Raw genomic sequence first — 22,310 nt, 5'->3', positions numbered from 1 at the left:
TGCTTCGCTATCGGCAATGCAAAGCAGTTATAATTAATTGCTCTGAAAGTTATGCATTTCAATTTATCTCTAAATCTAGACGGCCACTAATAAACCTTATTCGCGCGTTTACTTTAAAGCTATTTAAAAAGTCAATTCCTTAAACCTCACGTTTAAAACGCTGTTGAGTTCGTGTCGTGCTCGAAAGTTAATGAAATGTACTGTAGTAGCTCCAAATCATTAAAGATTCATGACCGGATAAGAGCATTTACGTTAGTGATATCAAAAGCAACTGCTGACAAATTAATAAAGAGAATGGCAAATAACTCTAATTTCCATTCTCGATGATTGAGGACACAAATACGAAGAAGATTGTTCCCCCGTGACACCTGCCATTTGCCCTTAGGCTCTGATAATGCTATTGTGTAGCTGCCAAGACCGCTAAACCGATTTGTATACCTTCGAAGGCAAAATGTTCTAATTTGTTATCAGTCTGCATGTTAGAGGTTTACAGCAGAACGATAATTGCACAGAAATAGGATTAGTGTAAACAGGGGTAAACAACGAATCGCTGCGAGGATTCAAGACTGCTCTTAGCTGTGCGCAATAGTTGAAATGAAATCTCTTGAGTTCCAACGTTTTCCTTGAACTGGACGTGGTTGAAGGTATGGCCTGTAGTACAACATAGTGTGCTGCATCACTTTAAGAAATTGGTGTAGACAGTATTAAAGGATATGTAATTGTAATATGGTTTTTTGAACATAATTTCGAAACCATAAATGTATTCTTTACGTGTGACATGGACCCTTGATTGAAAAGGCAAAATATAATCCCAATACAGAATCCTCAGGGCTATTTCCCTTTCGGCTTTTCAAGAAAAGATTAAAAAAGGAAAAAAAATCGTTGATAATTTTAGGCAAAGGTTTCACTTAGCTCTCGATATAACAAGGAAGAATTTCATTTCGGCTGGCTACTTTTCTCAATAAGCGAAAATGGAATGCTAGAGTAAGGAAAGTGGAAGCCTTTAGTACAAAAATATCTCAAAAAATGCTAGCCTGGAAGCAAGGAATAATTAAAACTAATACCACCACGAATTATGCCGCGATATTTATGCAGCGTTAAAGTAGTCCTTAGGCTAAATGTTCCGTGAACTTTGCCGTTTAACCATTAAATTTTCATTCCGTCTGAACTTGAATTAGAAGAGTCACCTGTGGTGACGCTGACGTGTACTTACTTTCATGATTCGACCATTATAGCCGCAAGACGTAATGAGAAAGGTTCCAACACTTTCGCAAAAAAACTCGACACCAACGAATCTTTGGCCAAAGTTGTTTCAATAAAGAAAAGATTTTTTTCGAAAGTAGTTGGTGCAGGTTTCAAGGCGAGCACTGGTCAGACATCATAAACAACTACACAGAGTCTGCCTCAAACCTACTCTCCGATGAACTTCTAAGCACGACATCAAGTAGACACGCTCATAGAAGTAAAGAAAAAAAAAATGATAAAATCCAGCGACGAGGATTTATCATCTCGGACCTTAAATAATTCAAAATAAACTAAAATCAGAGGTGCCTTATTTTGTGAATACATAATGTAAGGAAGTACGGGGGCGGGCAATTTTTGGATTAGCAAGCAATTTTTGAGCTCTTCCACTGTTGCTTAAAAAACAGAAAGAGCAAGTAGGTGCTTTTTCATAAGCTTTGTTACATAACAGACGTTGTTACGTTCCGTTTTTATTCAGCTATCACTTAATCAAATTACTGTGTATTTGAGGTTATAAATGGAAGTATCGAGCTTGACCATCTCGTAAAGATATAGCTCGTGGTTTTGACCTCTTTTGAGAAATATACGTTTAAATGTAGAAATTATAACAATAACGTTAATTCTTGATAAGGCGGTGGGTTTAAAATGAATCAACTTTCAATTCATCCTTCAATTTAATCAAGTTACAAACTTTGATAAGAAATCTTAGCAACTCTGCAGCATAACAAAAGAAACCTTCATTCTTTCTCCAAATACTCATAATCCGAAAACATGTTTAGTATCTGCACTTGACAGCTCAATAACATTTACTTCTAGCTTGAGTATATGCATATCAACCTTTCTGTCACGATTAACTTCGCTTTTACAGAACAATTTAACCAAAGTTACGGATTAATGGTCATGACAAGTGACTAGCTTAAACTCTGAAGAGGTAAAAACAGTCTTAAAACCCACCGCTAAGGATTAAAAAAAAAATCTTTGTGGCAGAATATATCGTCTGGATAAGCTCCGGCTCTTCAAACTTAATTATTCGTGAAGGGTTTTCATTTTAATATCGCAATATAGCGATATGGCCGGAAAAGGCCAAACAACGACGAAACAAAATAAATGAAGAAAAAAACCGAGATGTACAATCATTTAAACCGAAAATCAAATGCAATGTTTACACGTTGTAGATGATTAAATCTATAACAATTGTCTTACAATATCATAATAGTCGTTTTCTAATATTGTGAAGTAAAATATATGAATTGAAGCGAAAAAAAAAATGTTAAAGTACATATTAACCATATTAAGACAAATCACAAAACTTCATCATTTAACCCTTTAACTCCCAAGATCTGATTGTTAATTCTCCCCTGTAGCTGCTACACATTTCCTTGTAAATTAGTTATGAGAACTTGGTGCTAGATCAAGATGATAACATCTTTTACCTGATAAGTTTGAATATTCTCATTACCTGTTTGCTGAAAATGTATGGATATTGTAGGGAGAAGTTTTATGTTAATCACTTCTGGGTGTTAAAGGGTTAAACATTAGGAAGTTATAGGAGTCAATCAATTCCCTGGTAACCTAAAAACGGGGGCAAGAGAGCATAAAGCCTCAAAGACTATTCTAGATTTCTGATGATATCTACCCAAGTAATTACTACGGCCAATCACAACAAAAGCTTTTAAATTTCAAATGCAGCCAAACGGAACTCAAAGAAAATACATACACAAACAACAAAACACGACTGAACAAACCGCAATTGGTTTCAGTTTTGAGTCTGATTGGTCGGCAGATGCGGCGCTAGTTTTCTAAACCAATCAGTGAGTGCGGTACCAAAGCATATCGAATTCAATCCTGTATTACTCTCCGCACTCAAACGAGAGGTGATGGGAATTGAATGAAAACAGATTTAAAGTCTTTATTCAAAAGTCTCTATTCTCTTATTAAATTATCTATTTTTCAATAACGCATACCGATTTCATTTATTGATTTCAATCACCAGCAGTTTGGGTTACTTCAGTATTCGACATTTCGCTAATCTGCTCAATCAGTCAACTGCTTTATGCCCTTTAAATAAAATGCTGTAACCACCACGACATTTTTCGTGGATAGGATATACTCCATTGCTTTCAAATTACTGTTTAATTCCAGCCTCAGTAAGGAAAATAGGATTACGTTAAGACATTGAACAGTATGATCTAAACCGATATCGGACACGCTTGTTTTTTAGAAAATAAGGCGCATTGTCTTTGTACCGGTCCCTGAAGAGCAAAAGTTAGAAAATATGTTGTTTAGACTCGAAAGACATTTTGTTACAATTTAAAACAATCCCTTTGGGGATACTTCCAGAAAATGTTTCTTTTTTGGGGAAAGGGATGGGGGGGGGGGGGACGGTGATGGAGCAAAACCGAATATTGAAGGTAACGTCGCGGCTACCTGTACACGTGTTCTAACCGTGAGATGCAAGTCATCTGGAATAGACGAACAAGAGTAACTTAACTCTACAGTGCGCCAAGAACACGTCCATTTCCAACTGAGCGTCTTACATCAGAATTTGGTGCGGCATACCTAATGGGAAAACCGGTTCACGCTCTAGTTAGGATTCCTCGCCCAAATTATTTCGAGTGGTTTGGAAGCAGTCCAGCTTCGGTTCAATGTGAAATGTTGTATATCAACTACACCCACACAGTTGACAACTGGTAGAAGGATTTTTTTTTTTTTTTTCAAATTCTTAGACGTTTTGGTTCATTCTCTGAACCGGATTTAGACCGATGACAATTAGCTCCCCTTAGTAATCCTACAGCTAATCCTCGAATATCGCCTTAAGATAAATACTGTGAACTAAAGCTGCTGTGCTGAGATTGAAACAGTGCCACATAACAAGACACTTCACTGCCAACTCTTTGGAAGGAGGGTGGCACTGGGTAACATAATCTCGCGATGATCACGACGAAGTGTTTATGTGGGTATCCGGAATGTTTCCTTTAGCGTTTTTTTGAGGCACAAGAGTGAAATGCCATGGTCTAAGCAGACAAACCTGGACATCTGTTAACGCAACAAGTACCAGAGACGGCCACATTCTCGTGCAAGAATGATAAGATTCTTAATGAAGACCTGACCTGATGGTTATCCCTACTCGACATTTCTGTATACTGCACGAAAATCACGAGTTATCGGAGCAGCTACAAAGGTCTCGGAGAGTGATCTGTTCTTTATTTAACTTTCTTCGCAGTCTATCATAAACTATTTTTACCATTCAAAAGCAAGAATTGGTCAAACTTCCTAAACAACGGGAAATGGTCGACTCTGGCAAAATAAACTTTCGTGTGACTGTCAGGACACCTGCTAAAAGGATTTCACAGCTCTAATTGCCATCTTTTCTCTAAAGCAGCTTTCAAAACTCCACCCACAAACAGATTATCACAACGCTTCTCTATACAACTTCGTTAGCATACGCCGGCTTTGTATCAGCATCAACTAAGTGCGCTGAACTGGAAAAATGAAACATTTTTGCGTCAGTCTAGTTTTTTTTTTCTCCTTTTTCTCGAGGTCAGGTACAACGTAACTACAACTATCATAGCGAAATACAAACAATCTCCTTGGTCGCACACAATTCCCATGATTACAGTGTGATCTGTTCATTTTATGCTCTGGCGCCAACCTGATGATTACAAACTGACCAGTTATGATTTTTGAAACGTTATCCATCAACGCCGGTCTCTAAAACCGCATTCCGATCTCGCCAAACAGACATTGTTGTAGACGGGTGCGCCAAGAGATGTGATGCAATTTTTAAACTTGGTTCGTTCCAAAATATGAAAATTTCGAACGTGGGTTTCCGAATTTGCAAAGGAATCGTAAGACACGTGTTGACTGCTGCATGATTTCCGTTTCAAAAGATGATACATTTCCTCAAGTGATTTCAACACGCGACAACTACCGCATACAAAAAAGCCTGAAGAGTCTCCTCTGGTTCATGTACAGCGGTTCAATTTACCACTTGAGATCTTGGACATCTCATCTTTGAACTAAACAAGCGCTTTGAAGTCCGTCATGGAGCCTTGTCTCTATGGCATAAATACATATTAATATAAAAAAGAACAATTTCTGCCGAACTTTTCAATAGATTTCAACGACCCGATAATAACTTATACAGACTTTTGTGCAAACAGAAAATCAGATTCTAAAAAAAGATAAAAATTCATAGAGGGAAATTTCTAATTTAGGGTAAAACAACATTAGCACTGGCCACCTGCCTGACATAATTACTGCTAGAAGCTCAATTTAGAGATCGCAAAATTCCGGCTTTCCTTTCCATAAGATATTTATAGCCTGAGTAAGCCTTTAATTTTCTCGATATTGGGATTCTTGCTGAGTACTTGACAAATGTAACGTAAATAAATAAAGTTGGAACATGGTTATTTCTGTATGAACGAGTGACAATTGAATTTGTCGTACACAACAAGTGCTATCTTAGTACTGTTACAACACTCGAGAGAGTCTCAAAAGGGTTAAGAGTACATTTCACAGCGTGAAAACGATATAACAGTTAATAGACACATTTTCTGTTTTTAGTACATTATACTACAAATAGAATTTCTGTTATTTCGTGGGAGTGCAAACATATGAATTTGAAAATTTCAGACATTCCGAGGTATGGTTCAGTTCGATCGAAAAAACACAAAATCAAGGCCGAATTGCTGAAAGATGAGAGCGATAAGAGTCCACGAAAGGGGCGTCACATCTCGTGTTTCTCAGGAATCCACCTCTAACTATTTTTGTCTGCTTGCAGGTATTGAATTTTGCAGCAGCCCTCCTGCTTACAAAGTTAAACGCATTAACAAGACCAGACCAATTTTCGCACACCTAAGAGCTGCCCAAGAAAAATAAAAAGACATCAGGAGGCACAGATTAACTATTTACAGTCACGAGGTAACGAGAAAAGAGTCGCAGCTAATGCTAATGAAATAGATATCCGTACAATTCGGGTAAAGAATTGGAACAGATAAGCAGGTCAATAAACATTCCGAACGAGGCACTGTTAATTTAAAACACGTTGACAAAAGCACCTAAGCCATTACTATGACAATTGTACAGATGGAAGGAGACCTTTTCGGTAATCTCATTTAGAGTCATCCTCTGGTTTGTAAAAGTACGGAGTACAAAAGGAGCAGGCTACAATTTCCCCAAATATTTTGCGAATCACACGATTTACATCCGTATTCGCGAGTCACCAGTAGTGTACGAGGTAGCGAGTACGTCAGGTGAGCTGTTTTTTTCATTCGTGGAACTGTTCGCAGCTTCGGCTTCTCTTCTTTCTCATTATAATAGTTATAGTTTGCGCTACGATTGCCAACAGCCTTTGTGATGAAGTGGCTGTACTCATGGAAAAGTAAATACGGGATCGATTGTTTACTTGAGGCAAACAGTTTGTTATCACACGTATTGGCTATTTAGTGAGAATCCCCCGGAGGATTGAGGAATGTTGTTAAAATGTTGTTTTCGAAGGAAGATTTGTTATTAACCAAATAACACAAAGCTTGCGAAGAAGGAAAAGAGTAAGCGATGAGGATCAATGCTTCCGTCGCTTGCAAAGATTTCCTTCTCAAATTTTTAATGTTTTTAACTGGACCACGGTAGTACTTTCACTAAACAATCTTCCTGCGGTTTTAACAAACTCTTGGTCTTAATGGTGTGAGTTCCTTCTCGACGCACTCATCAGATCTAAAAGGCACAGACCTCAGTGAATATGCAAAGGATTCTGTTAATGTGCTTTCAAAAAGACCAAGAAGTGATTAGGACCTGAATAATAAATTTGCCCCAGGGGTACAAAAACCTCATTCAACCGGAAACGCGTGAGTACTTGACATCTATTGTATTTTTGACATGATTGATAGAGGTGTGGCCATTTGTCACTTGAAACTATTGAAATTTTACACAAAATTCAACCAAAGCCAACATACCGAGACCAGTGAAATACTAAGCCAATCAAAATTTACTTGCAAAGGAATTTGTGTCGTTGTTTGGCTGTGCTTAACGCTGAATCACTAAGAGAATTGGAATATCGACTTTTTCCGGACAAAATTTCCTCTTTGTCGCTCTATACATCTTCATGAAAGCAAGGCATCTGTCACGGTGACATCAAATAGAAAATAATTCGCTATTTGGCACTACGTCAGTATTGTGCCATCAGATTGACAACAAGCAAATGAATTGTCTGCGCAGCCCCAAGATAAACCAGGCAACTTGAGAAGTGGAGGGCACCTAAAGATCATCTAACCTAGAAAATCACTTATCTCCGTAGTTATCCTGCAATCGTTGGACCGATTGACGAATTTCTGCAGTGAACAGTATGTTAATTCGTAAAGGAAGGCTTCGGTCGATGTGAGGATGCAGGAAAAGCGGTGTTGGTGGATATTGTTGGTTAACTTTATAATCAATTCGCAGACTGCTCAACCCGGTAAGTAGATATCTAAATACTCCATTGTTTTATAATATTTACATGTAAAGGAAAAAGGGCCTTCCTTGTTTAAAGTTTGGTTAAAACGGTTGACTCGGACAGATCTTTGTATGAGTTACTGTAAAATGAAAACGGTTTCCGCTTTTTCTGTCAGCCTAAATTAAAAGTCGTGTGTGAGATCTCGTCACGCTTCGAAAATCAATTTGAAGCAATATGTCAAGATCAATGGCTCTATTCATTAGAATCATGCAAGGAAAACTCGTTATTACTAGACGGGTCAAAGGAAATGCTACAGAATAGCTTCACGAACATTCGCGAATGTTTGTTCAACGCTTAAGCATAGCAAAGTAGATAGCAAATAAGACACTCGGTCATCACAAGCTGCTGTTTACCATTTGCATTGTGTTCGGCATTGTTGCCTTGTGATATTTCTGGTCTCTCCAGCTGCTCTTAACGCCTTCACGTTTTATCAGTCATTCAAAGAGTAAAGAGCATATTCGCACTGTACTCGCGATTCAAGCGAAAGGTTATGCTCCTAAGTCACAATAAACAATATTCGAGGGACAATCGTTTTCCGTCGAAAAACAATTCCGTGTTCGTGATCGTTTTATGGCCACCTTGTTTTCTTCGGCGACAAGGTGCCAATATCCCAAATGGAAGTGATATAGGAACTAACACTAATCATATTTTAATAAAAATATTCAACAAATGCTAACTTTGAACAAAGGTTTGTAGGATTTTGACCCTGTTTCCGTTCTTTTTGAGAAAAGACGCTCGTATATTGCTCGTAGGCAATTTTATTTAATACCACCGATCGCAATGGACGCAGCCACGCGTTATTAAAACATCTAAAACTCACGGGGTGTTGGGCTCCAACGTTTGTCAACGGGCTTTCTACTAGTTTGTCTTCTACCCGGGAATTAGGAACTTATTAAAAGTTCTCGGTAGATCCTCGCCAGGCGGTGCGGCCTTATCGAAAATGCGGCGGTTTGCTATCGATCAATCGACATGTTACCCTCTCGCTCTCAAAAGTGGCTCTAGAAAGTTAGATTTGGAGAGAAATTTCTTTGTTGGATCCTGGAGAAATATATAGAACCACTCAAAAAGTACCTGAAAGAAGTTTCTCTCGTAGGATCTAAGATTATACACAGAACTGCACAAAAAGTAATGTTGAGGAGAATTTTGTATCCTGAACCAAAACGTTCAAGCTAACTTACTCGCATTAAATATTAACAATTTGACGGTTGAACGAGAGGGAATGTAATAAAGAAATGAGTTTACACTACAAACCATTTGGTTTTATACTGTAAATGGAAAAAAGGATAGGTTGCACTGCTAAAATTTCTTTCTGAGAACCTCAAGATACTAAACCCATGACTTTAGAGAGATTGACCCCTTGATAGGTTTTAAAAATAGCTGGTAGTTCAGTTTCCAGTTTTTTTTTCTCCAGTCTCAGTGAAACGGTCATGATGCACGTTGCTGCTCAATTTCTCACTGAACGGACGATCGTACGCAATCCAGACAAAAGTGAGCCACAGGCATATTTTTTTGCGCGTAGAACAGTTCTCTTGTAATGGATTAAAAGATCAAAGCAGGCAAGCAACATTTCTACTAGTTCTAGAATCAGTAAGAACCTATGTAAGGAAATTCTCTTACTGTTCTTTAACTTTCTACTAGTTTTAGCTGCCCTTTTTTCCTGCAAATTGACAGTCAAATGGATGCTAAGCCAACAGCTCGTTCCCTGGGATACGTAGTGGAAATTGCGGTCACTAAATAATGAACAGGAAACCATGATATGGGGATGTATGTTTACACTTTTACTTGACGAGTTATTGTGTGAGCAGAGATATGAGGTGAAAGAAAGATAACAGAGACTGATCATTTTTTCTCAGAAAAACATTTCTGAAATCGTTTTGAAAAAGCAAATGCTGCGAATGCGAGAAAGCTTTGATCTTTCATCACAACTTGAATTAGGTTTTGTTATATGTGTCAAGATTTTCCCTATCATATAACATGCTTTCTGAGCGGCAAGTCGGCAAGAAAGCATGTTTTGCGTCTGTCTGCGCGTTTGATCCTTTTTTTTATCGGTGGTTTCGTGACGACCTCGACTACGAAGCGGGCAGATTTAGACTTAGACAAATATATGGTAACGTAAACAAATGACTTGGTACAAAGTACAAGCCAAGACCAAAAGTATAATCCCGTGTTGTTTATGAAAGTCAATGACGAGAATTTCCGGCGGAACGTACGAGTAACTGAAGCTGTGGAGAACATAACAAACAGGGTTTGAGTTTTCGATAAATTAATGCTCCATCGATAACTTAAAACGAGTAAATATTTATTTCCTTATTTAAACTTTGCGCGAGGTTCCAAAGGAAGCTCAACACACCTCGAAATGAAATAAACTATATTGCACCAGCAATTAAGAATACCGAAATAACATCTTTAAAAAGTGAAATGTAATCGGTGAAACTCGCTTCATTCTTGGTACAACACATAATGAAACATTAACCCATTATACCAGCAAATAGTTTTTTGGAGAATCTAAATTTCGTAATTTTGATATCCTCGCAGAGATCAGTGTGACCTTGTATCACATTGAGGATCCGAACTGTCTACGCCGCGTAATATCAAATTTATAAATACCGCGTGGTATATGAGTGATCAAATACTTAAGGGCGTCAAGCCCTAAGGGGAAATATGCAATAATTCTTACTTCGATAACACGATTATATCAACTGTACTGCCGGTGTAAAATCTGTCTCCTAGGAATGGCATTATCCCTCAGCAAAGCTAAGCATAGTTGCAATATTTGTTACTACAAGAATGGGGTTTTACTGCGCTTTTTCACTCCAAAACTAATAGCAAACGATTAATATTATTAAAACTGACTTGAAATATCAATTATTAAATCTTTACAGACAATTATCCACCACGTGTTCAAGATACTCTAAAACCACTGAATGTCGCTAGATTAGGAGATATAGAACGGTTAAGGTGTGCTGTGACAGGGCTTCCACCACCGAATATCACATGGATCAAAAACGACCAGCCTTTGCACCAGTCTGAGAGGATAAGAAAGCTAAACAAGAACAAAATTATTAAGATCAAAGGAGTCCGACTTGATGACCAAGGCAACTACACCTGTATTGCTGAAAATCCTCTCGGTAAAGTCAACCTGACGCTCCAGCTAAACGTGCGTCATGATGAAATTCTGACAACTACTGGTTCACCACTAGCAACTAAAAGACCCACAACTAAGCATCAGGCTAGAGGTAGGCAATCATATAAGATCTACAGAGAAGCACCTCATCATGAGTTTGTTCATAATGGTTCCACCTTCTTGATTTGCAGAACCAACCCTAATACTTTGGTGGCTATTTATAAGTTTGACTTAAAAATGAAAACAAAAATTGGACTGCAGAAACGCTTTCGGCCACTTTTTGTCACTGTACCCTAAGCTCAGATCATACACCTTCGAGTAGGTACAAGTATCTAAACCGGCATAAACTTTTCTTTTTGTAAGAAAGCTTTTTTTTATAAGAACGTTCAGGCTGGAATAAACCAAAATTTTTAAAAGAAACTAAGAACACACCCAGGCTGAGAGTCAGTTAAGGACGTCTATATTTTGCCCCTTTTTGTGAGAAGTATAAATAAATGTAAAAGAAATGTAAAACTCTGGTCTAACGAAACAATAACCTAAAAACTTAAGGATATTTTTCAATATTAGCAATGTCTTTATCTTATTGCACGATACACTGAACATCAATTCGGTTTGCAGTCTAACTTAATCGATTCATTGAAATACTATACTACGCTCAAATCGCAAAAAAATTAGAACGTTCAGCCCCAGCCCCAAAATTACGCCTTGTTATAAAAAAAGTGTATCCTAACAAGAATAAGTTATTTCTCCCTGACCACAATTTTGGAGATACGTACGAGGTCTTTCGAAACGATCTCTCTTTTTTCAGATTTAATTACGAATCTCAAGACTCCGGAATCAAGTAAGTACCTGTCATCTTGTATAATTATTTTAGGTAACTCATGGATAATGGCTCATTAGAAGAAGGTCATTGCACTCGGCAAAACGCATAACCCTCTTGTAAAAAAGAGACAATGAATATGAACAAATAAACAAGGAAGGAGCGAGGAGAAGCGGATAACAACGCGGAAATTCCAAAACGAACTAACCGAATTTTAGAACCACATTATGAATATACGAAAAAAAAATGGCCTTTCACTCACACCATTAATCAAAACTATAGTAATCTTCTCTAACGTAATTGGTTATCACCAGCTCGATTTGAGCACTGATAGGACAGTGTACGTGTCATGCTTGTAAGTGAACATAGTAGTGGGGCAGATAACGCGTTATATGCGCGCATTGCTGTTGCGCTCTTCGCCGAGTTAATTGTTCTTTCGGTTGAACCGATGGCTAGTTTGTTTTGCAATTTTTTTTTTTGAGTTTTGATTCCGTACCGTCCGATTGTTTGTAATCATCCTTGTGATCAGAAAAGCGGACTCCTATTCATCGTTCGTCCAATTCCGTTAATCACTCGTATGATTACAGACCGAATAGGACCCCACTCATTTCTATTATCATTTTTAACTCGTGAATTGCGCGCATGCGCAAGAGCGAGTTATAGATACGATGTGGGGAATAGCATTCGCTCGCTCGCTCGCTCGCTCGATTGGTCGATTCCTGTAAACTTTTTTTAGATTTTAGGCTTTTGAGTACATTTGATAGTTTTTGGCGAGCAATAAACAGACGAAATGGCGACCTTTGTTGCTAAGAATAGTGGTGGGGTGAAAAAGAAGCCAATGATAATCTTAAAAGAGTTTTTTTTTTTCGTTTTAGTTTCAACAAGCGGCGCCAGCGACTGGCAAGCATTCAAGGATTCACACTGAAATAACAGAACAACCTTCGTTTTTCATAAAATTGTAATTTACAATCCTTGAACTTGAAAACAATCCGAAGATTCATTGAAAATATCACTTACTGCGAAGCGCTCGGAGTTTACAGATGTTCAAAAGCTTTTTCTGTTATAGCGTGAGATTGAGGACAAAATTGATCATTACGTTTCGTCGCGTGTGTTTTTCCTGTGTGAAGCAACAGAAGATGCCGGCGACTGACGAAATAACAAGTTAACACGAAAATCAAATAACACTTAGACAAACAATTTTAGCTACCGATTTTCAGTGAATTTTTAAAGAACAATTTTCTTGTAAGTTTCAAGACAATTTGAAGATTCAACATACATACAACGTACTAAAATGCGAAAGTTACACACCACAAAATTGATAAATAGGCCTGAAATGAAATTCTATCTTGTTATTGATTATACGTTGCCTAGCACGTGACTTAAATCTACCCAGGCGGAGATCTAAAATGACGGTGGCAGGCTCGGCTTAGTTATATCACTCAAAACTCGTTCCCGTTTGTCTCATTTGATAAAGAGGGAATCGTTAATGTTTTCATTAAGACAGTATTGCCTTGATTTTCTAATATTTACAACGAAAGACAGTAAATTTCACTTTTCACCCACATTTACTTCCAACCTTTTCTTTTGAACCAGAAACAAAAATGATAGACGTTTAAAACACATGACATCATCCACCTTGTTAAATGTAATAGCATGATCATTTCAATTGTAATGCCTTCTTGTCCCAACGTTACTTTGTTTCTTTGCAACATTAGCGAACACTGAACTACTGCTCGTACTCTAGATGACAATCAACCACAAAATTCCCTAAACCAGATAACATTAAACATAATCTCAAAAATCATGTGTCAATTCACGAGTTTGCTCACAGAGCACTTTGATTATTACCATTATTAATCATTCACCCACTCGGGTCTAGGGTATGTACGAGCTTTATCATTTTGTTTTTGTTTCTGTTTTTGCACTTTAGCAGGAGCACCAATATTTAGTGATCCAAACTTACTGAAGAGATCGTTCAGGGCATGGCCTGCATCACACTCCATACGACTAAAATGTCAAGCAATTGGTGCACCACCGCTCAAATACAAATGGTTGAAGGACGGAAAGATCATAAAAAAACGACGTTTGGACGCAAATTTTAATTCTTCCCTTTGGTACCTGAGAGTGCGAGATCTTGTACCCCGTGATTCTGGGAGATACACCTGCATAGTATCCAATCAATATGGTTCGATAAACCACACTTTTACTCTTCAAGTTGTTGGTAAGTCTAGCAAATGAAATTGTCTCTGATTTATAAGTTAACCTATATGACATTGTAAGTCACTCGATCCTGGAATATATTTTTCGCTTCGTTTTTTGTTTTGTTTTCACTTAAAAAACGGAAAACAAATACGGGTAACTATCACTCTGTTGACTACAGTCGTAATCTCAAAACTATAATGGATAGACGCAAAAAAGAAAATCCCCGAGAGAATTATTTTTTAAGCCTGAAAGAGTGTGTTAATCCCAAACACTTCAAGAGGGTGGCATTATTAGAGAAAAAACTGTTGTATTTTCGGTACAGGATGGTGACAATTACAGTTCAGAGAGAGAAAAAGTACCGAAAGGAAGCCTTAAGACCGCTCGATAACCAATGATGTTATCGATAAAGGGAGGCAAAAGAGATAGTATGCCATCCACTATAATATCCACAAGTTTTTTCTTTAGCAATTTGGGACACATAAGGAATCGTAATTTTCAAGATTTTGCAAATTTTTCAGCGCTTGAATATTTTTTTTTCTCGCTCCTAATTTTTACATCACGAAGTAATCTTTTTATAGCTTCAAGTATCTTCTCTTCAAAATTATCTTCCCTTTTCTCAACAGCCAGACCTCGGTCAGCTCCGATCCTACAGACAGGTCTTCCAAAGAACAAAACTGTGCAAGTTGGAGATAATGTGACATTTACCTGTATTGTTCTTGTTAGTGGAACTCTCCCGGATTACAGATGGCTTAAATGGAACAAGTCCGTCGATTCTATACCGAAAACTTACAATGAAATTTTAAATGGATCATATCGCCTTGTAGACCCATACTATTACAAGACCGTTCGAGTAAAAAATAATTATGGTGTTGAGGTGAATATTGTAAATGTGACCGAGGAGGATTTTGGACTCTACACTTGCTTTGTGAGCAATCATCTCGGCCACGATTTCAGAAGTGCATTCCTCATCAAATATGTGAAACCCACGGTTCCTGTGACAGGTCAGTATCTGTTTAAAACACGCCGCCGTAACCTTTCGTATCTGCGCACCTAGATAAAATGCTTTTAAGTAAAGCATTTTACATAATAGTCGCCAAACGGTATTTCTCAGAAACGTCTTATTTAATCAAACTTTATGATTTAATTCGTTCACTACAAATTCTCCAAACCGTTTTGCCACACATTTCTTTCAATTGTAGTTCTAAACATGTGGTCTTAAATCAAACAATATCCCCTTTTTCCAATCACCTTTTGCTTGGCAATGTAATGATATGGTTAGAAGGATCACTTCTTAGCCACTCTTAAGAGTTAAATGGTTAAGAACTGCAACGTGCCTTAGAATAACAGCCGTCATTACCACTGTCTAGAAAACACGTTATTGTTATAGCCACGAGAAGTAACACAGTTAACTACCCAAAGAAACACAACAACTGATAGACTACTGCGATCTTGACTTTTTTTATTTGTAAGTATAACTATGGTCGTGCTTAATAAATTCTGAAGATTGTTTTGATTTTTCTTTCGTAGAGACGGAAGCCACAAAACCAACAGAACAACCATCTTCACCTGAGAAGATCACAGCATTTCTCACGAAAAAAGAAAAACCACCTCAAACTGGCCTAATTATCGTCATCCTTCTGTCAGTTTTCTTTTTAATAGCTATTATAGTAATCATCGTGTTTGTTTTCTGTTATCGCAAGAGACTAAAGGAGAAATTCCCTAAAGGTTCAAATTCTCAAAAGGAAATAACTCTACAAAATATAGAGGCAAGAAGAGCGTCGTTACACCTTTTATCGTCAGAACCTAACACACCCAATCAAACCGATGGAATAACTAGAACGTTAAATAATGCAGCTCCAAGGAGGAGATTTAGTTCCAATGGATCAACCACTTCTACAGCACCTTTAATAAGATGCAGGAATGGAAGCTATAGGTCTCGATTTTCTTCAGGTGTTTCGTCTAGAATTGATTCTAACATCGCTGAAGGTAGGGAACGTTTATCCGATGTATTGAGGGATGAACCATGAGGAAACTTAGGGGGTAGGGGTTGGGTTAAAGAATTCTCGTGTTGCATGACTATTTCATAAAAAGTTTTACAGAAAGAATTTGAAAGAATTTTTTTTCGTTTAGTTTTGAATAGTCTCTGTACTCAAAATTACCCGTACATGTTATTGAAAATGTAAATGTTGTAACTGTTAGCATCTGGCTTTCTTTTAATATCTTAAGAAGGAGTTTCCTTACATAACTTAAAAGTGTAACGAGATTAATGTCTAATGACGAATTGTGTTCAAAGTAAAGACTAATGGGTGGTACTATATATCAATTCCTCAATACAACCATTTCATTGAAATACCATCACTTAAACTCTCTTTCATTACAGAGCTCTATGAGTTGCCTTGCGACGAAGAATGGGAAATCGACAGATCTCAAATAACGTTAAGAGAACAGCTTGGTGAAGGTGCTTTTGGTTTGGTCATGCGCGCTGATGCCGTGGGTTTACCTGACCTGCCTTCCACATGCTCAGTTGCAGTCAAAATGCTCAAGGGTAAGTCAGTGCTTATTAATCCTTTTTACTGGAAACGTCGAATGAACAATACTCTCTAATAGAACTTGAGCTCCGAAATCATAAAATTGGCCTATCAATGTCCACTTCTTGAAAATGATGCTTGACTTCGACTTGCGTACAGATATGTAACTTTCCTTCAACATGGATGAATGTTCCATCAAAAAGTTGGTGCGAATTAAAAAAACTCTCATCAACTACTAAGTTCTCCTTGAGATCAATATGCAGCACTTACACTAAACAAAGTGCTAAGCAGATAAGATGAGAACGTATGAACATGCTCCTTGTGTAAGTGGAACACTCAATTTAGCAACAAATAACGTCAAGCTTTTTGTTACTTCCAAAGCTGAAGCGATAATAATATTTTTGCCTCTAAATGTTGTAATTTACAGCTGACGCCACTGAGAACGAATTAGCAGACCTTTTGTCTGAAATGGATACAATGAAGGAAATTGGAAGACACAAGAACATTATCAACCTGATAGGTGCTTGCACGCAAAACGGTAAGGCATACCTATTTTTCCAAAAATTAAACCTCTCATTCGTTGCAAAAGTTAAACAACCTCAATGTGTTTTGAAAAGTGCACAGAATCCTTGGCAATTCTCCATGAAGTAAAAAGAGAAAAAAAACAAAATTTCCCTTGATTATGCTTATATGAAAATCAATAACCGCCCTGAATCTCGTATCGGAATCAACATGCATTCGCATCGCAGCAACACTACACCGAGCCCTAGCAGGTATTCATCAACTGCATATGTTATGTCTTTAAAAGAATGGTTAAGACCTTTACTTACATGTGTTTCAGGCCCTCTGTTTGTCGTTGTCGAGTTTGCACCACACGGGAATCTTCGACAGTTTCTGAGAGAAAGAAGACCATCTGAGTATCAACAACACACACTTAGTCACTCTGGTCCTTCCTTAACTATAAGGGATTTCGTCTCATATGCTTTCCAAATAGCGAGGGGAATGGAGTACTTGGGAACAAGAAAGGTATAATAAATAAATCCGGAAACAAATTGTATCCATATAAATGACTGTAAATATATGAAAATCATATATGTTAACAGCTCAGTTGGCAGAGCACTCCACCGGTACTGTAGAGGTCATGGCGTCAGATCCCGTGCAAGCCGAATTTTTTTCAGGAGTTATTTTCACTACTGCTTAAGTAGTGTTCATTCCTGAGAAGATCGCTTTCATATTCGTTTATCCATAGAATACTTAAACCATCCAAAAGTTAACTACTCCTTACATTGTATTTCTAACACCAAATTATACCTTGGCTCATAATAGTAGTTGACTTTTTCGAGTTTGTAATTCTTAAAACTCGTTAAGTGATACTTCATAGGAAAAAAATAACAATTCTGGGTTTTAACGGAGAAAACTGGCAGAACCGATCCTTCGGTAACGGGCACCTTCCATTGCCTGGACATTTCTTAAAGGCCAGATTTAGCCCTTACATCTTTGAATATCTATTACTAGACACCTCCTTCTGACCAAAGATAGCCTGCTTGTCGCCCTAATCACTGGCGCTCTAACTCTTTCACTCCCAAGATTTCATTACAAATTCTTACTGTCTGCATATAGTTTGATGTTGTTCTTTTGGAGAGTTTGATATTGGATCAACAAAGAATACCCTGAAGTATTTTCCATTATTCTCATCACACTTCCGCTTGATATGGTATTGGTTATGTAGGGAGAAATTCTTTCCTAATCACTTGTGGAAGTGAAAGGGTTCACACGAGCGTTTCATCGCCCGCGGGAAAGGAACGCGAGCTGGTGAGAGGCTTGCAAGGGGTCTGCGACTGACTTATTATTATAGGTATATTATTATAGGTCTTGAAAGCTCGCACTATCAATTGTAAACAACCAGCCTTTTCGCGTTAAAGACCCATAACATTGATTAACTTAAAGTTCTGATAATTTCTTGTGAGTTAATTCATTTTTCTGATGGGCAGTTGCGATCAGTTTGGGTTTGGTTATATGACAGTACTAGTAAGCGCAGGCGAAGTAGCAGTTTTCCCCTTTACTTCTTCTTAACGTCCAAGTCTTTTTTTAAAGTTTCGAAAAAAGTTTTTAATTACATTTTGAATTCTCTATAAATGTAGTGTGTTCATCGAGACCTTGCTGCCAGAAACATTCTTGTTGGAGAAGATTACATCATGAAAGTTGCTGACTTTGGTCTGGCAAGAAATGTGAGAGATGCGGAGTATTATCGGAAAACTACCGATGTAAGTGTTCACAGTTATCTTTACAAACTGCAATTTTGTGAATTTGTTTAACGAATCATGTAATAACTCTGGTATCTGAACATGTCTTTTGTTTGCAGGGTCGGCTACCAATAAAATGGCTCGCCATCGAGGCATTGTTTGATCGAGTTTACACAACACAAAGTGACGTCTGGGCGTTTGGTATATTGCTCTGGGAGATTTTTACCCTCGGTAAGGCCATCTTTAAGTTAACATCTTGAGTGAGGATATGAACGAGAAATGGTTGATACCGTGTGTACTTCCAATTTTAATTTCTATGCAAAGAAGTATATCGTTTTACCACTTAACTAAAAAAGTGCACACTTCAATATCACCTTTGAATTTCTAGACGTGGGTAAATGGTCTAAGACAAGACAACAACTTAAACCGGAAATTTCTCTTTTCAGGTGGTTCTCCATATCCAGGAATACCCATAGAAAAGTTGTTCGATCTATTGAAGTCTGGCTACCGGATGCAGCAGCCTCAAAATTGTCCAGAAGATATGTAAGTTTAATTACAGTTAAATTGTTATTCGAAGAAAAACGTAAATATTCGCAGAATAAACCAAAATATTGCGTTCGATCTCAATCCGGAGGAAGGGTTCACCCTCTCTCAATCTCTTGGTCAATCTCCAGTCCTTCTGAAAGACAGGAATCGGGAAGGTTGTAACGACTACGACACAGGAAGTCCTCTATGACCCAAGATCATGTTTGTTGGTGGTGTTCACAGCTGCCGCTTGTAATCCACTCGGGAAGTTGTAAGAAAAAACAGTTAAGTGTTTCCTGTTCTCTTGATCATTGTTGACAACGTAATTGAATTGGCATGCATTAAACCGGAAAGGGGACTCATGTGACAATGTCGCTTTAGGCACACTTGTTTCCTGCTCAGTCAGTTTCAAGGCTAATATTAGAGGAAAATCCCATACTTATCAACTTTCCTCGAGCGATCTACTTAAAAGATTAAGAGGAAGAAGAGTAGCGATCTTTGGAACTGAAGTTTTTTAGTTTGGGCAATTTCAGTTAGGGAGCCTTGAAAAATTCGAGGGCTTCGCGATTCGAATCACGACAATACTGTCATGGACGTTTATCTATGAATTTTTTCAAGCATTTCCATTCAGCAGTTTTCCCCCTCACCATGTTGGTGGTTTGGTATGTTTCACTTCATGAAAATGGAGTTTCAACCCCCAATTTCTGTTGAACATCTTGCAAAAGTTCAACCGTTGGTAAGGTTAAATCATAGAAATGCAACCTTTAACAGGAAGCACAAACTTACATGTTAAACTGTAGGTTAAGACAGCGACTACGGAGTGCATTAGAGGAATATAACCTTGAAATGATAAATTTTTTCTTATTTTACATCGATTTTCCAGATATGATATTATGATGAATTGCTGGGATGAAACCCCCTGCCAACGAAAATCGTTTACAGATCTAAGAAAACACTTTGATGCGATGTTATCAAGCATGACGAGCAAAGTAAGTATCAGGTTACTCACTTTCGAAGTGATTGGGTGGTTGCTTGGCTAAAGGTACTTTTACTAAGCATTTTTTTTGAGGGGGGTGGAGAGGGGGAATGCAACAACGATCTTCAAACCTGTCAATTTTTTATTCAAGACGCCCCCTGAAGGACGTGATTCTCTTTGGAAGAATGCACCTAAAACTAAAATTGACCCTCTGTAACTCAAGACCGTTACCTATGTAATCTAGGCGGGGAATTACAACACGAGGGCATATCAAATTCACGTGCGTACATCTAAGAAGCTGTCTAAACAAATATAAGTTCATAATGTCCTGGGATCTTAAAGTAATAAATGTTTATCAAATGATTATTATCTGGCAACATACGACCTAGAAGTCACTTGGCTATCTACACTGCAATAAAAAGTTTATTATTCAATGCTCTGGAAAGGTATATGTAACTTTGTTCCTTCCTTACAACTTGAAGTTGATTACAATTAAGCAGCTCCATCATGAAAACATTCAATTAAAGGTTTCTTTGTTATCGTTACTGAACCGTTGGTATCATGCTGACTGTCGCTACGGTTCTGTAATTTTGCAGGAGTATTTGCAAATACTGGCTCAGTCCATTGACGATCTGGCTCACGACATGGAAACACCTATAACGGACGATTCTGATGAAAATACTGGAATAATGCCAGAGTCTACATGCTAGCAGTAAACGACCCTTTCATATACTAGATTGTTATTACATCTCGCTCTTTAATGGTGGTTGCAACTAAATTTCCACGCCAGAGGATTAACCACAAGGGTATAATACAAATATTAAAGTTGGTTATGGCGGTAAAAGGAAAAAGGAAGCGGACAAAGAGACAAAATCAGGACCCAGAAACCATAATATCACAATACGGGCTATCACGAAGTTGTTTCAAGCAAGCCGTGGATAAGAACGCGAAAACACCCGGTTAGCGTGGAGAAAATGCTGGCTAGAAAAATAATTTTTAAGGCCCGGAATTTATCATCTTATAATCCACTAAAGTGCTGCAAGGTTACTTTATCTCCGTTGAAAAACGCGCTTGAGACATAAAACCACATCAAATAATTAAATTAACATCCTGTTTCTACAGGTAACATGTTCTGGGGAAAAACAACGTTTCGACATCCAAGTTACCCTCAGGAACAGTCCTGCGTTTCATAGAGAATGGCACAATTTTGTGGTTCTTGAAACGATTTGGAGGTGAAATTGTTCATTCAACTCGAAACCCCCCGTTCTTTGGTGGGTGAAAAGAAACTTGCCTACTGAACAAACTTCGTGCCCTGGACTTCAATGAGTGTTCAAACAATTTTTCTCAGGAAATATCTTAAATTCAGCCACCTTCAGTAGACAACAAAGTAGAAGTTTTTCTAACTAATGAACATTGTCAGTTACTTCCTCTGTGCGTTACCTCAAAGAAAGTTACGCTATTGATAGAAGCGAGATTCCAGCCTTAGCCCTTTACACCTCGACATCAGTATCCATATTCTCCATACTCTTCTCCATAAGTTTCTTATGGTACTGACAAGGAGAATTTATTTAAAGATCAAAGCTTCTTAGGTTGGCGATCATTTCCTTTATGCTCATAATCTTAATGAATGGTTTAGCAGTATTATTGTAAGGAGAAATTAAATGCTGGTCACTCTTAAGGATTAAAGGATTTAGGGTAAGAGATTGGCTTACAGATTTTCAGAAATGATAAAACTGTGCCGACTTTAGCGAGTGAGAAAAATCTTCTATGCAGTTCTTGAACTCAAGAGGAATTCTACAGATAATATTCTCTTGATAAACCATCAACTCGTGAAAAATAATTTTAAAATTTGTTAGTATCAAAACAAAAATCACTCAATTTAATCGAGCATATTCGTATTCGTCTATCAGTTAGTTCCGCCAGAAAGATGAGCAGAACAAATCTTGTTTTCTTCTTTTCAAAAACAAGACCAAGTAATAGTTGTGTATAAAAGTAACAGAAGCATTCTCAGATGAATGGGGATGTTTCAACATACAGATGTATCTACATTCTATGAATGATTACTTTTATTAAAGAAATAATCCAATTTTCTATGTATTTTTTTCTATTCCCTTTGTTTCATTTTAATCTATTTCTTTTCTCTTTCTTCATTGACGGTAT

General features: G+C 37.6%; 1 protein-coding gene across 11 annotated transcripts in view; it reads left to right on the top strand.

Moving 5' to 3' along the window:
- The window catches only part of LOC113680240 (fibroblast growth factor receptor 2), a 31,332-nt gene extending 9,096 nt beyond the window's left edge, over window positions 1-22,236 (top strand). For 3 of the 11 annotated variants that reach the window (XM_089196716.1, XM_089196718.1, XM_089196719.1), the window contains 15 exons: window positions 6,026-6,165; window positions 7,538-7,693; window positions 10,615-10,968; window positions 11,665-11,697; window positions 13,607-13,897; window positions 14,502-14,879; window positions 15,406-15,864; window positions 16,259-16,423; window positions 16,834-16,944; window positions 17,248-17,432; window positions 18,548-18,670; window positions 18,769-18,880; window positions 19,096-19,192; window positions 20,058-20,163; window positions 20,747-22,236. In XM_089196716.1, coding sequence (XP_089052842.1) covers window positions 7,624-7,693; window positions 10,615-10,968; window positions 11,665-11,697; window positions 13,607-13,897; window positions 14,502-14,879; window positions 15,406-15,864; window positions 16,259-16,423; window positions 16,834-16,944; window positions 17,248-17,432; window positions 18,548-18,670; window positions 18,769-18,880; window positions 19,096-19,192; window positions 20,058-20,163; window positions 20,747-20,860 — 2,598 coding nt within the window. In that variant the 5' untranslated portion in view covers window positions 6,026-6,165; window positions 7,538-7,623 and the 3' untranslated portion in view covers window positions 20,861-22,236. Of the gene's footprint in view, window positions 1-316; window positions 645-6,025; window positions 6,166-6,235; window positions 6,498-7,537; window positions 7,694-10,614; window positions 10,969-11,664; window positions 11,698-13,606; window positions 13,898-14,501; window positions 14,880-15,405; window positions 15,865-16,258; window positions 16,424-16,833; window positions 16,945-17,247; window positions 17,433-18,547; window positions 18,671-18,768; window positions 18,881-19,095; window positions 19,193-20,057; window positions 20,164-20,746 lie in introns of those variants that run through there. The other 8 variants (XM_089196722.1, XM_089196723.1, XM_089196721.1 and 5 more) reach the window with 6 other exon arrangements.
- The last annotated feature ends 74 nt before the right edge of the window (window positions 22,237-22,310 follow it).

This window comes from Pocillopora damicornis, chromosome 2, assembly GCF_964200805.1.
Source record: "Pocillopora damicornis chromosome 2, jaPocDami1.2, whole genome shotgun sequence".
Lineage (NCBI taxonomy): Eukaryota > Metazoa > Cnidaria > Anthozoa > Scleractinia > Pocilloporidae > Pocillopora > Pocillopora damicornis.
This window is presented reverse-complemented; position numbering and strand designations above follow the sequence as displayed.